Below are 19,000 nucleotides of genomic sequence, written 5' to 3'. Positions count from 1 at the left end.
AAATGGAAAGCTACAAGTTGGGCAGCAGATGTCATGTGACTGCTAACCTCTGGCAATTGAGTGCCGAAGGCTAGGTAACTGCACTCCTGGCCCGTCTCCGCCTCAGCACATCCGCTGCTGAAGCACTCTTCCGTGCCTTTGTTACCTCTAGACTTGACTATTCCAACGCACTCCTGGCTGGCCTCCCACATTCTACCCTACATAAACTTGAGGTCATCCAAAACTCGGCTGCCCCATGTCCGAACTCGCACCAAATCCGCTCACCCATCACCCCCTGACCTACATTGCCTCCCGGTTAAACAACGCCTCGATTTCAAAATTCTCATCCTTGTTTTCAAATACCTCCATAGCCTCGCCCCTCCCTATCTCTGTAATCTCCTCCAGCCCCACAACCCCCCGCCCCAAGATATCTATGCTCCTCTAATTCTGCCCTCCTGAGCATTCCTGATTATATTCGCTCAACCATCGGTGGCCGTGCCTTCTGTTGCCTGGGCCCCAAGCTCTGGAACTCCCTGTCTAAACCTCTCCACCTCTCCATCTCTCTTTCTCTCCTCCTTTCTGGTTTTCCCAGTTTAGGTTTGAAAGGGCAAACAGAGTGACTTCTGCCAATGAACCAGAAGCTACCGGAAGGTCCCAAATAAAAAAAAAATATGTTCACAACAGACTGAGGTCTGCGTAAATGCCACCTCTTATTTGCTTTTGATGATCAAAATCCATTTATTTTCATCTTTAGTTCTGTGGAGACATTGGAGAATAAACACAGGCAAGATAAACGAATATTAAAACATTCACATTTGATTGGCTCGATAAACATCCTTGTTATTTTAAAGGCGTCTTATAGCGTTTTTTTCCCTTGTTGAAAATAATTTTATAATTAAAAAATTGCAAATAAAATTTAAAAATGCACATCATTTTCCCATTAGCAATCCAGGCTCAACTTTATCTCCAAGTTTTATAGGATTGAATGGTGGTGCAGGCTCGAAGGGCCGAATGGCCTACTCCTGCACCTATTTTCTATGTTTCTATGTTTCTCCGTTTTTTAACAAAAGATATTTCCCATCATCCAAGCAGGTTGCACACTCAAACTTGCCGTCTTTGGAAAAACCCACTGGAACTACGCACGTGCAACTACTTCCGGGTCATTGGCAGCAGTCGTGTCTGTAATGCAAACACGGTTTAAGCTTTGTTATCAAGTTCCTGATCCGAACAGATCTTGGTGTTCCGATTCAGGATTTATCCATTGATGAGGCAACAGCAACAAAGGACGGCAGTTGTCTCATCAATGGATAAATCCCGAATCGGAACGCCCCAGATCTGTTGGGATCAGATGCTTGATCTTACAATGCAAACACTGTTTAAACTTCATCATTTGGACCATGAGACTCCTTGCACTGCACCGAGGTTAAAAAGCGTGATCATTGTGCAGTAGGGATGCTCTTCTGAGGTGCCTACCAGAACCAGGGGTCACAGTCTGAGGGGTAAGCCATTTAGGACCGAGATGAAGAGAAACTTCTTCGCTCTGAGAGTTGTGAACCCGTAGAATTCTCTACCACAGAAAGTTGTTGAGGCCAGTTCGTTAGATATATTCAAAAGGGAGTTAGATGTGGCCCTCACGGCTAAAGGGATCAAGGGGTATGGAGAGAAAGCAGGAATGGGGTACTGAAGTTGCATGATCAGCCATGATATTAAATGATGGTGCAGGCTCGAAGGGCCGAATGGTCTACTCCTGCATCTATTTTCTCTGTTTCTATTATAGCGGGTTGTTCCCCGGTATCTTAACACGCAGTACCGGGCACCTCTCCACAACTTGGTTATCTTTTTTCTTTACTGCCACAATCTCCAATGTGTTGGTCATACGGATGTAGATGCTGCACCCATGTACACCACCCTGTAAAAAAACGAATCGTATCCCAAACACCAGAACTCTACCGGCCCCCACTCCCTCCCGCTCCATCATCAGTGGTTATTTAACCAGCCATGGCTCTCCTGGCCTGTGCCATTCTCTACCCAGTGTCCTCTCTCTTGCCAACTCCCTCCATGCTTAATACAACAACTTGTATTTATATAGCGCCTTTAACGTAGTGAAATGTCCCAAGGTGCTTCAAAGGAGTATTATGAGATAAAAAATTTGGCACCAAGCCGCATAAGGAGAAATTAGCGCAGGTGACCAAAAACTCGGTCAGAGTGGTTGGTTTTAAGGAGCGTCTTGAAGGAGGAAACTGAGGCGGAGAGGTTTAGGGAGGGAGTTCCAGAGCTTGGGGCCCAGGCAACAGAAGGCACTGCCACCAATGGTTGAGCAATTATAATCAGGGATGCTCAGGAGGGCAGAATTAGAGGAGCACAGACATCTTGGTGGGGGGGGGGGTTGTGGGACTGGAGGAGATTACTGAACTCGAGGCGTTGTTTAACCGGGAGCCAATGCAGGTCTGCGAGCACAGGGGGTGATCAGTGAGCGGGACTTGGTGCAAGTTAGGACACTGGGCAGCCAAGTTTTGGATCACCTCTAGTTTATGTAGGGTAGAATGTGGGAGGCTGATTAGGAGTGCATTGCAATAGTCAAGTCTAGAGGCAACAAAGGCACAGATGGGGGTTTCAGCAGCAGATGAGCAAGGATGGAGATGGGAGGTGGGAATCGGCGATCTTAGTTATGTTGCGAATATGTGGGCGAAAGCTCATTTCAGGGTCAATTATGACACCAAGGTTGAGAACAGTCTCATCAAAACCTTCCTTCTCGACTGTGTTCCAATTTCTCCTGCTCGCTGTATAATCTGATCCTTTCGTCCTTGTTGGGCATGAAGAATTCTATATAAATGGCTGCTGAACAAACCACATCCCTGTGTTTGCAGATCGCAAAAAAAACAGAAATGCGAGCGTGTACATATCCGGAAAGGATCTCTTTTCTCTTGAAAGAGGAAGGCTGAGGGGTGACCTAATCAAGGTCTTTAAAATGATGAAAGGTTTTGATCGAGTGGATACAGAGAGAGTGTTTTCACTTGTGGGGAAGAGCATAACTAGAGGCCATCAATATAAGATAGTCACCAAGAAATCCAATGGGGAATTCAGAAGAAACTTCTTTACCCAGAGAGTGGTGAGAATGTGGAACTCGCTGCCACAGGGAGTGGTTGAGGCGAATAGTATCGATGCATTTAAGGGGAGGCTAGACAAGCATATGGGGGAGAAGGGAATAGAGGGTTATGCTGATAGATTTAGATGAGGAAAGACTGGAGGAGGCTCGAGTGGAGCATAAACATCGGCATGGACCGGTTGGGCCGAATGGCCTGTTTCTGTGCCGTATGTCCTATGTAAACCCGGCCGAAAACTGTTGTGTGTACAAAATCGGAAAGTAAACTTGATTTTTTGACTTTTATCGTGAGCCAGGTTCTTGATGGAGTTAGTTTCTTTATCAAGGGTTTACTGACGACAGTGTGTCTGAACTCAATACATGTGGTTTCATTTTCAATGTGGCAGATGCAGTTATCTGGCAGCTGAAACTCCAGTAAAATAGCTTGCTTGGTGCTTCTAATGCCAAAATGTTCCTGAATTACACCAACGCTGCACTTCTAGGGAGCTTAAGGCCTAAAAGGAATACTCTGCAACAGTCCAACCTGGCAGCAGGCAAACTACCCTCTTCCTGTTGCTCCGCCTCCTTCCCTGCTCGGGAGGATGGCGAGTTCGCTGGCCATTGCTCTCCGACTGGCTCACGCTGTTGACACTCTTTCCCGACTTTCCTTCCCCTCTAGGGACAGCTGCGGCTCAGTGGGTCGCATTCTGCCTCGCCTCGGAGTCAGAAGGCTGTGGGTTCAAGTCCCATGCCAGAGACTCGAGTGCATAATCTAGGCTGACACTCCCAGTGCCAGTATCGAGGGAGTGAAACTGAGGCGGGTGGACAGAGTTCAGATACAGATCAGCCATGATCTCGTTGAATGTCGGAACGGGCTGGAGGGGCTGACCGGCCTCCTCCTGTTCCTGTGCAGTGGAGAGCAATTGGGGCACCGATGGGACCAACGGTGCCAGCGATGTGGGGGATCCTGGAACCTTGCTGCCCCGTTGTCAGGAGACAGTGAGCAGAGGCAGGCACTGTGGGGGAGTGAGAGAGAGAGTCACCCCAGGGGTTAAACCTTTTGCACCTCTTAGCAGACTGCCAGAGGGGCAACAGCGGGTGAAGTGTGGGAATAAGTTGTGGGCATGGAAACCAGGGTGGGCACATCGATACCAGGGGAAGGGAAGATAATATCTTTGGAATTCTCTACCCCAAAGGGCTGTGGATGCTCAGTCGTTGAGTATATTCAAGACAGAGAACGATGGATTTTTGGACACTGAGGGACTCAGGATATGGGCATTGGGCAGAAAAGTGGAGTTGAGGTTGAAGATCAGCTATTATCTTATTGAATGGCTGAGCAGGCTCGAGGGGCCGAATAAGAGCATAAGAAATAGGAGCAGGAGTTGGCCATTTGGCCCCTTGAGCCTGCTCTGCCATTCAATAAGACCATGGCTGATCTGATCATGGACTCAGCTCTACAATGCCCCGCCCGCTTCCCATAACCCTTTATTCCCTTATCGCTCAAAAATCTGTCTATCTGCGCCTTAAATATACCCAGCCTCCACAGCTCTCTGGGGCAGAGAATTCCACAGATTTACAACCCTCTGAGAGACGAAATTCCTCCTCATCTCAGTTTTAAATGGGCGGCTCCTTATTCTGAGACTATGTTCCCTAGTTTTAGTTTCCCCCTTTGAGTGGAAATATCTTCTCTGCATCCACCTTGTCGAGCCCCCTCATCTTATATGATTGATAAGATCACCCCTCATTCTTCTGAACTCCAATGAGTACAGGCCCAACTTACTCAACCTATCCCCATAAGTCAACCCCCTCATCTCCTGAATCAGCCAAGTGAACCTTCTCTGAACAGCCTCCAATGCAAGTATATCCTTCCTTAAATATGGAGACCAAAACTGTACGCAGTACTCTAGGTGTTGCCTCACCAATGCCCTGTACAGTTGTAGCAGGACTTCTCTGCTTTTATACTCTATCCTCCTTGCAATAAAGGCCAACATTCCATTTGCCTTCCTGATTACTTGCTATACCTGCATACTAACTTTTTGTGTTTCATGTACAAGGACCCCCAAGGAATGGCCTACATCTGCTCCTAATTCCGATGTTCATATAATACACAAATATTTAATTACATCGGAAAAAACTTCAGATAATACAAACCAAAATAATAAAGGGGAAATATGGTTTAGATCAACAGAGACTCCCGAATAATGATGACAGCTACAATTGGAGAACATACAGTGTTGGCAAAACAAATACGAGATGATTTAAAAAAAAGACTCGAGACCACAGATTCCCCCGCAGCCCTGCACCACAAACACATGATGGGAACATAAGAAATAGGAGATGGAGTCGGCCATTCGGCCCCTCAAGCCTGCTCCGCCATTCAATAAGATCATGGCTGATCATCGACCTCAACTCCACTTTCCCTTGGAAGGTATACTCCAGTAGATCAGGCTAACTCCTGGGACTACAACACAGATCTAGCAATTCACGATGAATTCAACACTCGCACGCCATCACAATGATCAATAATCTTATTCCCTACCGGGGAGAGAAGAGGACAAAGAAGAAGAAATCCCTTGAGAAGATGTTGCGTTATCCTCCCAGGTGTTTGTCAGCCGAACAGCCACTACACTCCAAGAGGTGACTCACTATGTGAAGCACTTTGTGACATTTCAGCGATGTAATAAGAAAGATTTGCACCTGTATTCTCATCCTTGTTTTCAAACCCCTCCATGGCCTCGCCCCTCCCTATCTCTGTAATCTCCTCCAGCCCCACAACCCCCCCGAGATATCTGCGCTCCTCCAATTCTGCCCTCTTGATCATAATTGTTAACCTGATTATAATCGTTAACCATTGGTAGCCGTGTCTTCAGCTACCTGGGCCCCAAGCTCTGGAATTCTCTCCCTAAAGCTCTCTGCTTCTATACCTCTCTTTCTTCCTTTAAGACACTCCTTAAAACCTTATTCTTTAACCAAGCTTTTGCTCACCTGACCGAATATCTCCTTATGTGGCTCGGAACGCTCCTGTGAAGTGCCTTGGGACGTTTTACTCTGTTAACGTATCAGATGTGGCTCAGTGGGCAGCACGCTCGCCTCTGAGTCAGAAGGTTGTGGGTTCAAATCCCACTCATGGAACTTGAGCACATAAAAAAAATCTAGGCTGACACTCCCAGTGCAGTGCTGAGGGAGTGCTGCACTGTCGAAGGTGTCCTCTTTCGGATGAGACGTTAAACATGAGGCCCTGTCTGCTCTCTCAGGTGGACGTAAAAGATCCCATGGCACTATTTCGAAAAAGAGCAGGGGAGTTATCCCCGGTGTCCTGGTCGATATTTATCCCTCAATCAACATCACTAAAACAGATGATCTGGTCATTATCACATTGCTGTTTGTGGGAGCTATTGGCTGTCGCGTTTCCCACAATACAACGGTGACTACACTCCAACAAAGTACTTCATTGGTTGTAAAGTGCTTTGAGTCATCCGGTGGTCGTGAAAAGTGCTATAGAAATGCTAATTTTTTTTTTTAAAAGGCACTGTATAAATGCTAGCTGTTGTTGTATAGTGAGTGCCTGACCACATCCCTCAGACACCTCAACAGTGCGCCATACACAACTGGTTGTAGGCAAGATCCCAAAAGCAGAGAAGTGAGATAAATGAACAACTGATGTGTTTGCTGGTGCTGTTGGTTGAGGGAGAAATGTCGGCAGGAATCACGGGCACATTCATCTGCTCTTCTGACAGTGCACTGGGGTCTTTAATGTCCACCGGAGCTTCCCATGTCACCTGAAAGGTGGGCCCTCCAGTAATGCAGCAGCCCCTCGCTGGAGCATCGGCCGACTTCCTGAGCGAAGCTGTATTCCCTCGTATTTTAGAGGAAGCTAAATGATCTTGTCGAAAACCGTTCATTAAAAACTTATCTGGCTCCCAAATGGCTGATGTCTGCAGCTCTGATTTATAATCGTGGGTTAACCACAGTGCTTTGCATTTTCCCCCCCTCTGTGATTGTTGGCAAACAATCGCTGTGAAGTCACGGTGTTTTCAGTGATCTAACAGGACTGGCAATTGCCAGACAGAGCTCACTGCTTCTTGGCTTTCAGCTCAATCTCCTCCACTGAGCTCCACCTGATGGCTCTTTTGTTTGGCTTACACAATCCATCGCTGAATAATGTGATTTCTCATCAACTGGAGCTTTTACTGCAAGTTAACACTGGCTCCTTTTGCCAGCACATGGCTTTCCTTACGTCAGTGGTTTCCAAACTTCTCTGTGTGGGGGACCCCCTGTAAATACTGACACACTCCCGGGGACCCCCTGTAAATACTGACACACTCCCGGGGTCCCCCTGTAAATACTAACACACTCCCGGGGACCCCCTGTAAATAGTGACACACTCCCGGGGACCCCCTGTAAATACTGACACACTCCCGGGGACCCCCTGTAAATAGTGACACACTCCCGGGGACCCCCTGTAAATAGTGACACACTCCCGGGGACCCCCTGCAAATACTGACACACTCCCGGGGACCCCCTGTAAATACTGACACACTCCCGGGGACCCCCTGTAAATAGTGACACACTCCCGGGGACCCCCTGTAAATACTGACACACTCCCGGGGACCCCCTGTAAATACTGACACACTCCCGGGGACCCCCTGTAAATACTGACTCACTCCCGGGGACCCCCTCTAAATACTGACACACTCCCGGGGACCCCCTCTAAATACTGACACACTCCCAGGGACCCCCTCTAAATACTGACACACTCCCAGGGACCCCCTCTAAATACTGACACACTCCCGGGGACCCCCTCTAAATACTGACACACTCCCGGTGACCCCCTTTAAATACTGACACATCCCCGGGGCCCCCCTCTAAATACTGACACACTCCTGGGGTCCCCCTCTAAATAGTGACACACTCCCGGGGACCCCCTGTAAATACTAACACACGCCCCGGGGACCCCTTCTAAATACTGACACACTCCCGGAGACACCTAAATACTGACACAATTCCGGGGACCCCCTGTAAATAGTGACATGCTCTCGGGGACCCCTGTAAATAGTGACACACTCTCGGGGACCCCCTGCAAATACTGACACACTCCCGGGGACCCCCTGCAAATACTGACACACTCCCGGGGACCCTCTGTAAATACTGACACACTCCCAGGGAATCCTATAAAGACTGCCTGGGACCTCTTGCAAATATTGATACCCTAACTGGGACCTCAGTCCTAATTTCTGAAAGACACTGTATTCGTATATAACCGCAGTGACATGCCAGTAACTCAACAAGTACGTAAAATACAGAATTTTGAAGCTGAACATAAGGGATGCCCTTATCCCTTTCCCGAATGGATAGATTTGGGGTGTACTTGCTGTCCCTCCTGGGATAAAGTGCCCCAATTTGCAAACCTACGGTGTAACTAGTAATGGGGCATTGAAGTATTAAGTACAAAAACAATTGTTATTTAAAAATGTCATAGCATTTTTCCTCTTGTTGGAAATAATTTTATTATAAAGAAATGAAAATAAAATTAAAAACACATCATTTTCCCATTAGCAATCCAGGCTCAACTTTATCTCAAGGTTTATATATTTGTTTAAAAAAAAAAGATCTTTCCTCTCATCTAAGCAGGTTGCACGCTCAAACGCACTAATAAAACACTGGAACTGCGCACTTGCAAGTACTTCTGGGTCGTTGGCAGCAGTCGCGTTCGTTCTTGATATGTTTCTCGATCCCAGATGTAATTTATGCACCTGTGAGTATGCTCACAGGGATTGTAGAGCTGTTAGGTCTCCTCGTAGGACTGCTCCTGGGCACGGCCAAGGGGGTCATCAGCCGGTCCAGGCAGTGGGCGGTCGAGGGGGTCATTCAGCCCGACTGCCTGCCTCTCTTCCGCGGTTACATCCGAGCCAGGGTATCCCTGGAGATGGAACACGCGGTGTCCACCGGTACGCTCGCGGCCTTCCGCGAGAGGTGGGCGCCGGAGGGACTGGAGTGCATCATCACCCCCGGCAACCAAATTTGAATTTGAATTAAGTTGATGGCCAAAATTTAATTTAATTTGTTTATTTGTTGGTTTTAGTGCCTCCTTTAGTGAGGGTCATTTGACTTTTGATCGATGGTTTCAACTAAAATAGTTGTAGACCTGTTGATTGTGCCCTTAAAAAAGGGGCACTTGATTTAAAAGTTTTACACAAAATAGTTGTAGAACTGTTTGGCCTACTAGTAGGACTGCTCCTGGGCCTGGCCAAGGTGGCCATCAGCCGGTCCAGGCAGCGGGCGGTCGAGGGGGTCGTTCAGCCCGACTGCCTGCCTCTCTTCCGTGGTTACATTTGAGCCAGGGTGTCCCTGGTGATGGAACACGCGGTGTCCACCGGTATACTCACGGCCTTCCGTGAGAGGTGGGCGTCAGAGGAACTGGAGTGCATCATCACCCCCGGCAACCAAATTTTAATTTGACCATTTATTGTTTAAAACGTTTTATTAATTTGTCGGTTCTGGTGCCCCTTTAATAAGGGGGCACTTGATTTAAAGTTTATACCAAAATAGTTGTAGAGCTGTTGTGTGGGAGTGGCTTAGCCAGTCATGTGATGTTCACTAGACTCTAAGACCCCAGCCAGTTGGGTTCGGGGGATCCACGATGAGGTGTGTGGTTGTGAGCCTGGTGGATGAACTGGTAATGTGTAGTGTAATTGTTAAACCTTTTGCTAATAAACCAACTAGTTCTTAACAGCAATGTGTTGCTATGAATTCTTAAGCAACGGACCCATGAAGCACCTACATTACACCAGACTAGCTACTCTGCTTAACGGAACTGCTAAGGTATAGACTGGTCGTACAGTCAGTATTTCACTTCCCTGCTCTGTTGACTTCTCTATTGAGTCTTGGCATGAATCTGCACCTTCAGCAGTGGAAGGGAGAACATTGGGGTGCGGGCGGGCGGGGCCCTTTGAATTGATATTGTTCCGATGGAGAGAGCCCTGACTGACGTGGCTCACTATTGAGCTGCCCCAGTCCAAAGACTTTGCTAACGGGAGCTGTGGATGCAACATTGCAGCGGAGTTAGCCGTCCTTCATCTGCTGCCAATCCATGGATAAAATAGACCCTTTATGTTTTTGGCATCTAGGAGGACAGTGTCAAAGAATGCGAATAAGGAACTACAGATTGAGGAAGATTGGAGGGACAGTGACCAACACAAGTAAGATCATTTAACAATCCATGGCTCAGATCAAGGACCTCTACCCCTATCTTCTGCTCCAGAAGGTGGGACTCATGCCTAGTGTTTACTTTTATTAATTCGTTCCTGGGATGTGGGTGTCGCTGGCAATGCCAGCATTTATTGCCCATCCCCAATCGCTCTCGAAGGTGGTGGTGAGCCGCCACCTTGAATACAACTGAGTGTCTCGCTGGGCCATTTCAGAGGGCAGTTAAGAGTCAACCACATTGCTGTGAGTCTGGAGTCACATATAGGCCCAGACCGGGTAAGGGCGGCAGATTTCCTTCCCTGAAGGACATCAGTGAACCAGATGGGTTTTTACGACAATCCGGTAGTTTCATGTCATCATTACTGACACTAGCATTTTAATTCCAGATTTGTTTAATTATTTGAATTTAAATTCTCCCAGCATATGAGCCTGGACAGTGATTGCTTGCAGGCTATTCTCCTGTGTGGGACATCACAATTGAGCCCCAATAGTTGAACTGAAGCTCGGTAATATGTTTCAAATTGACACAAACTCCAGAATCAGAGGAATCGGGCTCGAGCTTATGAATGGAGCTTGTAGTGGAACTAAGCACCGGTCCTTTGGACTGCTCTTCTGCAGTTGTGTTACGTTAGGCAGCAAGCTGGGGTTTGGCACAGGCTAACCAGGAAGGGGAATTTTTTTTTAAAGTTCAGAAATGAATCTGAAGAGGCCTATTGCAGGATGTGCCCGAGGCTGTAAAGAACAGTAGAGAAGATGAGGTAAGTTGGGAAGTAATGATTAACTGGCGCCAAACTCTGGAAAGACCTGATGGTTGTGGGATGGTTGTTGGAGAAAGAGGTGAAGAGTTTCTCAGTTTTTGAAAAGCTGGGAACGAACGAGTTGGAGTAGCAGGCGATGTGATGTATCTCGATTCCAACACGATAAACCTGTGTCGGAAGGTGTGGTTAGACCTCGGAAAGATCCGGAGTGCAAAGTTCAGAGCAGCACTCACCACAGTGGATTCGATTAAAATCAAGAAAGATAAGGGAGGTTGTGAATAGTAAAGAGATCAGGGGTTAAAGGTGAGCGAAGGATCAGATAACTGGTTGATAAAGAAAACGTTGCACAGTACATGCTTTATTGTCTAGAGTCTGGTGCCTGAAGATGTGAGCGTGGGTGGCTGCACGGAGTTGCTCAGAATTGAGAAAAACAGGCTTGCCAGAAGAAACATGCTCTTATCAGTATTTTTTGAGGCCAAATGATTTTTTAAAAAAACTTAAGAAAATAGACTGGATCAAAAAGCAGTGTATTTTCATGCAGATTATCAGACTGTGTGTTACATCTTCAATGACTGTGTGTTTGCAGTAGAATTGACTTTGCAAACCAAACGTCAGATCTGCTGTTTAATTTTTATATTGAAGATCTTTGAGCTTTGCAGATTTCTGCTTCCAGCGCAGAGTGACACATGCTGGCAGTGGCTGCTGGCAGTAGCTGTCGGCACTCCCTTCCACCCCCACATCTTTTTGTCCATTAAAATTAAAGGATGGGAAGTGGTTGGAAGCATTCCCATGTTCCCAGTTTGTGCTCCTGGGAGCGTCGAGGACGGAAATTTACCCTCGGATGGTTTTTTTAAGAAGATGCAGTAAATGACTAAGAAACATAAGAATTAGAAAATCAGAATTAGGAGCAGGGGCGGGCCATTCGGCCCCTCAAGCCTGCTCCGCCATTCAATGAGATTATGGTTGATCTTCGACCTCAACTCCTCTTTCCTGCACTATTTCCCCCCCCCCCCCCCACCCAATATCCCTCGATTCCCTTAATATCCAAAAATCTATCGATCTCTGGCTTCAATATACTCAACGACTGAGCCTCCACAGCCCTCTGGGGCAGAGAATTCCAAAGATTCACCACCCTCTGAGTGAAGAAATTTCTCCTCATCTCAGTCCTAAATGGCCGGCCCCTTATTTTCAGACCATTTGAGAAGCAGCTAATTTATATTGCACAAGAACATAAGAATTAGGAGCAGGAGTCAGCCATTCGGCCCCTCGAGCCTGCTCCGCCATTCAGTAAGATCATGGCTGATCTTCGACCTTAACTCCACTTTCCTGCCCGATCCCCATATCCCTCAATTCCCCGAGAGTCCAAAAATCTATCGATCTCAGCCTTGAATATACTCAACAACTCAGCATTCACAACCCTTTCGGGTAGAGAATTCCAACGATTCACAAACCTCTGTGAAATGCTGATTAAGTACTTGTTTATTTCTTTTGCTGTGTGCAAATTGACTGCTGAAGCTCTCTACATCACAGTAACTGCCCTCCAAATTAATTACATAGAATGCACAGCGCAGAAACAGGCCATTCGGCCTCACAGTCCATGCCGGGGTTTATGCTCCACACCAGCCTCCTTCCACCCCCCTTCATCTCACCCTATTAAAATATCTTACTATTCCTCATTTGTTTATCTACATGTAAAACACATTTCAGGGACTTAATGTACTGTTAAATAACTGCAGGGTATTTTTCCTCTATGCAGTTTGGACAATTTGCATGAGGAAAGTTTAAAGGGGTCCAGTGCCGGAAAGGAAGGGCGATAGATTTGTATTGTATAACACCTTATCCTGGGTCTCAAAATAAATCCCAGAGTGCTTTACATACAATTAATTACTATGAAATGCAGTGATGGTTTGTAGGAAAATGCAGCAGCCACATTACAGGAAAGATGTGATTCCACTAGAGAGGAGATTTACGAGGATGTTGCCTGGACTGGAGAATTTTAGCTACGAGGAAAGATTGGATAGGCTGGGTTTGTTTTCTTTGGAACAGAGGAGGCTAAGGGGAGACCTAATTGAGGTGTATAAAATTATGAGGGGCCGAGATAGAGTGGATAGGAAAGACCTGTTTCCCCATAGCAGAGAGGTCAATAACCAAGGGGCATAGATTTAAAGTAATTGGTAGAAGGATTTGAGGGGATTTTTTTTACCCAGAGGGTGGTGGGGGTCTGGAACTCACTGCCTGAAAGAGTGGTAGAGGCAGAAACCGTTACCACATTTAAAAAGTACTTGGATATGCACTTGGAGTGCCGTAACCCACAGGGCTACGGACCAAGAGCTGGAAAGTGAGATTAGGCTGGATAGCTCTTGGTCGGCCAGACGTGGACACGATGGGCCGAATGGCCTCCTTCTGTGCCGTAAATATCTGAGTCTGATTTTTCACACAGCGAAATCCCTGCAAGCCACGATAAACTGACTCGCAAATGAATCTGTTGTTGTCGGTGAGAAGGGATGGAGAAGCTGAGCAGATAGGGTTGATCTATCGAGAAGATGTGTTACTGCATTTCCCTCTTCCGAAAAGTGCTTGTGTTGTAAGCAAAATCTTGCACCATGCTTTGCCACAGAACCTTCTGGAAAGGAGAAGTGTGTTCAGCAGGTGTTCTCCCTGCAGTACAAGGTACACAGAGCTAGTGCGGTGTCTTGCTGAAGCTTAATATAGACCAGTGGAGCCGTCCTGTGAGGGGAAAAACCCTCGGTGCATCTTCATTGTTAACGTAAGGCCGGCTTCACCGCACATGGTTTCTTTTCTCCCCCAACCACATCAATCATGGTCACTATTCTCTGAATGAGTTTTATGCTACCAAAGTACTCTCTTAAAACCCTTGTGTTTGGACTGAGCTATCATTGAACATTCCCATTTCAGAGAGCTGTGGAGGCTGGGTCATTGAATGCATTTAAGGCAGAGATAGACAAGATTTTTGAGCAATAAGGGAGTCGGTCAGTCATAGGCAGTCCCTCGAAACGAGGATGACTTGCTTCCACGCCAAAAAGGATGAGTTCACAGTTATTACAATGCAGGACCTAATATTCCAGGTCCCGAAATACATCCTGAAGGGTGGAAGATGCCTGTGCATTGATTTTTTTTAACGTGTGGTGGCCGTTGCACACCAGCCACCACACGGGCTTGACCGAGCTAGGTCGAATAAAGGGAGTAAAGGGTTATGGGGAGCGGGCGGAGAAGTGGAGCTGAGCCCATGATCAGATCAGCCATGGTCTTATTGAATGGCGGGGCAGGCTCGAGGGGCCAGGTGGCCTACTGCTGCTCCTATTTCTTATATTATGTTCTTATTGAAAGGTGTTTCCAAGATGAGTTTGGCTCCTTTGAGTAATGGGACAATGGGCGAGGAAAAACTACGGCCCCCTTTGGAGCTGAAAGGCATTCAGTACCTTGTATTTTATCTATTGAGAAGCCCAAGATGATGTGCCAAGACTGCATGCAGAACTCCCGCAGGGTTGGGAAGTGTGGGGAGAAGGTGGTGTGATAGACGAACCAATAGTTTGCCAAAATTCCATACCGAGCTGGCGAAGGAGACATTTGGACAGGTGATTGGTCAGTGAGGTTGTTTTTACAGCCGAGCGTCTGAAAGGAGGAGCGAGAAAGGTGGAGAGGTTTAGGGAAGGAATTCTAGAGCTTGAAGTCCAGCCAGGTGCAAGCCAGGCCTACCAATGGTGGAGCGTTTAAAATCGGGGAATGCGCCAGAGGCCAGAATTGGAGGAGCGCAGAGACCGCAGAGGGCTGTAGGGCTGGAGGAGGCGACAGAGAGAGAGGGACAAAATACCTTCAGCGGTGTGCCTGGAAGCTGGACCAACATTTGAGGTGTTTGCCCAAAGCGCAGGTCGAGGAGGAGTTGGCCTTTTACTTAATATGCGTTAACTGGGCAGAACGACTGAATGAAAACCTTGTTGTGCAGAAAGCAGAAGGAAATGTATCCTGGACTGTCTGTGGGTGTTTGTTTGGCTTGTGGTTCCCTGCAGGGGTGGAAGTTTAGGAGAGTACTTGGTGCAATATTACTTTGATACACCAGTCCTTGTGTATGCACCATTAGTCACGGTTGTACTTGCATTTGTAATGGTTGAAATATAGCGAGCGAGGGAGAGATGGACGGTAACTGCTCTGGCTTCATGCGCTCGCTTAGATTTTGCAGCTGGGTGAAATTTACACCGTATCCACTTGAACGTTAACAAACATTAAGCCTTTCAATTATAGATTGGGACCGTCCAAACTGGAGTTGCGTCGGGAGAGAGCAACATGAGCTGTCCGACACTAGGGTGAAGTACAGGTGCCACGTCTCAAATCCGGCAACCCCGGGATCGAGACCGTGCCGATTTTCGTATTTTTCCAGATTTCGGACAAGATAATCAAGAGCGTACGCATGCGACCGAGACAGACAAAGTGGCGCAGGTCGGGCCGGGTCAAGGGTCATTCGGCAAGGCTTGGACCGATCGCACGCCATTTAAAACATAGCGGTGAAGCCGATAACTAGTCCGGCCCGCCGGTTTTTGGACAATAATTCTAGTTTTTATTTTACTGAATATCAAATGGGATTTTCTCAAAAATGTCTGGTTTACGGACAATTCCGATTGTCAGACAGCCGGATTTGAGACGTTGCACATCTATTGGTGTGGGAACACCTGCGATGATCGCACGCTGAAGCATGTCACCACCTGCGATTTTTGTTTCCCCCATACTTCATTGTACTGGTACTAATGCACTAAATATGTCTCATGACAGAGATCAACTTCTGCTGCTAACAACCTCATCCATGCCTTTCTTACCTTGAGATTTGACTAGTCCAGTGCTCACCTGGCTGGCCTCCCATCTTCCACCCTACGTTAACTTGAGCTCATCCAAAACTCTGCTGCCTCTGTCCCAACTCTCACCGAGTCCCGTTCACCCAGTACCCCTATGCTCACTGACCCACATTAGCTCCCGGTTAAGTAACGCCTCGATTTAAAAATTCTCATCCTTGTTTTCAAATCCCTCAATGGCCTCGCCCCTCCCTACCTCGGTAACCTCCTCCAGCCCCACAACCCCCCGAGATATCAGCACTCCTCTAATTCTGACCTCTTGCTCATCCTCAATTTTCATCGCTCCACCACTGGCGGTTGTGCCTTAATAGGTTTGTAGAGCTGTTGTATTGTGAGTGGCTTAGCCACTCAAATGATGTTCACAAGACTCAATAAAGCCCCAGTCAGTTGGGTCTAGGTCATCCACGACGAGGCAGGTGGTTGTGAGCCTGGTGGATGAACTGGTAATGTGTAGTGTGATTGTTAAACCTTTGTTAATAACCCAACTACCGGTAGTTCTTAATAGCAATGTGTTGCTATGAATTCTTAAGCAAAGAACCCATGAAGCAAACACATTACAGGCCCTAACCTCTGCCTAAACCTTTCCGCCTCTTTCCTCCTTTAAGACGCACCTTAAAACCAGCCTCTTTGACCAAGCCTGCCCTAATGTCTCCTTATGGGGCTCGGTGCCAAATTTTAGAAACATAGAAAATAGTTGCAGGAGTAGGCCATTCGGCCCTTCGAGCCTGCACCACCATTCAGTAAGATCATGGCTGATCATTCACCTCAGTATCCCTTTCCTGCTTTCTCTCCATACCCTTTGATCCCTTTAGCTGTAAGGGCCATATCTAATTCCCTCTTGAATATATCCAATGAACTGGCATCAACAACTCTCTGCGGTAGGGAATTCCACAGGTTAACAACTCTCTGAGTGAAGAAGTTTCTCCTCATCTCAGTCCTAAATGGCTTACCCCTTATCCTTAGACTATGTCCCCTGGTTCTGGACTTCCCCAACATCGGGAACATTCTTCCTGCATCTAACTTGTCCAGTCCCGTCAGAATTTTATATGTTTCTATGAGATCTCCTCTCATCCTTCTAAATTCCAGGCCCGGTCGATCCAGTCTCTCCTCATATGTCCGTCCTGCCATCCCGGGAATCAGTCTGGTGAACCATTGCTGCACTCCCTCAATAGCAAGAACGTCCTTCCTCAGATTAGGAGACCAAAACTGAACACAATATTCCAGGTGAGGCCTCACCAAGGCCATGTACAACTGCAGTAAGACCTCCCTGCTCCTATACTCAAATCCCCTAGCTGTGAAGGCCAACATACCATTTGCCGCCTTCATCGCCTGCTGTACCTGCATGCCAACTTTCAATGACTGATGTACCATGACACCTAGGTCTCGTTGCACCTTTTCCTAATCTGCCGCCATTCAGATAATATTCTGCCTTCGTGTTTTTGCCACCAAAGTGGATAACCTCATGTTTCTCCACATTATACTGCATCTGCCATGCGTTTGCCCATTCACCTAACCTGTCCAAGTAACTCTGCAGCCTCTTAGCGTACTCCTCACAGCTCACACTGCCACCCAGCTTAGTGTCATCTGCCAACATGGAGATATTACACTCAATTCCTTCATCCAAATCAATTAATATATATTGTAAAGAGCTGGGGTCCCAGCACTGAGCCCTGCGGCATCCCACTAGTCACTGTCTGCCCTTCTGAAAAGGACCCGTTTATCCTGACTCTCTCCTTCCTGTCTGCCAACCAGTTCTCTATCCACATCAGTACATTACCCCCAATACTATGTGCTTTAATTTTGCACACCAATCTCTTGTGTGGGACCTTGTCAAAAGCCTTTTGAAAGTCCAAATACACCACATCCACTGGTTCTCCCTTGTCCACTCTACCAGTTACATCCTCAAAAAATTCTAGAAGATTTATCAAGCATGATTTCCCTTTCATAAATCCATACTGACTTGGACCGATCCTGTCACTGCTTTCCAAATGCACTGCTATTTCATCTTTAATAATTGATTCCAACATTTTCCCCACTACTGATGTCAGGCTAACCGGTCTATAATTACCCGTTTTCTCTCCCTCCTCTCTTTAAAAAGTGGTTTTACATTAGCTACCCTCCAGTCCATAGGAACTGATCCAGAGTCGATAGACTGTTGGAAAATAATCACCAATGCATCCACTATTTCGAGAGCCACTTCCTTAAGTACTGTACTGTGGGATGCAGACTATCATGCCCCAGGGATTTATCAGCCTTCAATCCCATCAGTTTCTCTAACACCATTTCCCGCCTAATAAGGATTTCCTTCAGTTCCTCCTTCTCACTGGACCCTCAGTCCCTAGTATTTCCGGAAGGTTATTTGTGTCTTCCTTCGTGAAGACAGAACCAAAGTATTTGTTCAACTGGTCCGCCACTTCTTTGTTCCCCATTATAAATTCACCTGAATCCGACTGCAAGGGACCTATGTTTGTCTTCACTAATCTTTTTCTCTTCACATAACTATAAAAGCTTTTGTTTAATTACTGCTCCTGTGATGCGGCTCGGGACATTTTACTACATTAAAGGCGCTATATAAATGCAAGTTGCTGTTGTTCAGATGGTTTTTCGGCTGCACAAAATCTATATAAAGTATCACAGATAGAGAGTCCTGGGTGTCCAAGGCCAATTAACACTCTATTGTGTGCTGATTAAAGATTTTATCGTGCTCCTGCAAGACTTTAAGAGGCACCTGGACGTGAGTTAAAAGACTAGGCTGGAGATATCTAAATTGCCTTTTGAAGTTTGCTGGAGTCTTTCATATTCCTAAATTTCCCAGACAGCTTTCTTGCTTTGAAGGTGAATTGAAACTTGACTTGCCGGCCATTTGCAAGTGAGTTGGTTCCTCAAAGAGCAACTAAATTAACTCGACTTAACTCGAAAAAAGAACTGGCCAGACGTTGGCCAGCAGTTGCTCCCCAATGGCCCTGTTCATACCTTCTTCTGGGGACAATACTCCTCAATCAACTAACATCACTTTACAAAAAACCCAGACTATCTGGTCATTATCTCATTGCTGTTTGTGGGAACTTGCTGTGCGCAAATTGGCTGCCGTGTTTCCTACATTACAAGTGACT

At 46.9% G+C, this 19,000-nt stretch overlaps 1 protein-coding gene across 3 annotated transcripts in view; it reads left to right on the top strand.

Annotated features, from left to right (window-relative positions):
• Positions 1–19,000, top strand: part of smad3b (SMAD family member 3b) — a 152,242-nt gene that overhangs the window by 30,776 nt on the left and 102,466 nt on the right. For 2 of the 3 annotated variants that reach the window (XR_011587446.1, XM_070858535.1), the window contains exon 2: positions 10,189–10,260. The exons of the other annotated variant lie outside the window; for it this stretch is intronic. Coding sequence is in view for 1 of the 2 variants with exons in the window: in XM_070858535.1 (XP_070714636.1) it covers positions 10,189–10,260 (72 nt within the window). In the remaining variant the exon portion in view is untranslated. The remainder of the gene's footprint in view (positions 1–10,188; positions 10,261–19,000) is intronic. 3 annotated transcript variants of the gene reach the window in all.

The sequence above is a fragment of the Pristiophorus japonicus genome, chromosome 17 (genome assembly GCF_044704955.1).
Source record: "Pristiophorus japonicus isolate sPriJap1 chromosome 17, sPriJap1.hap1, whole genome shotgun sequence".
In the NCBI taxonomy this organism is placed as follows: Eukaryota; Metazoa; Chordata; class Chondrichthyes; family Pristiophoridae; genus Pristiophorus; species Pristiophorus japonicus.
This window is presented reverse-complemented; position numbering and strand designations above follow the sequence as displayed.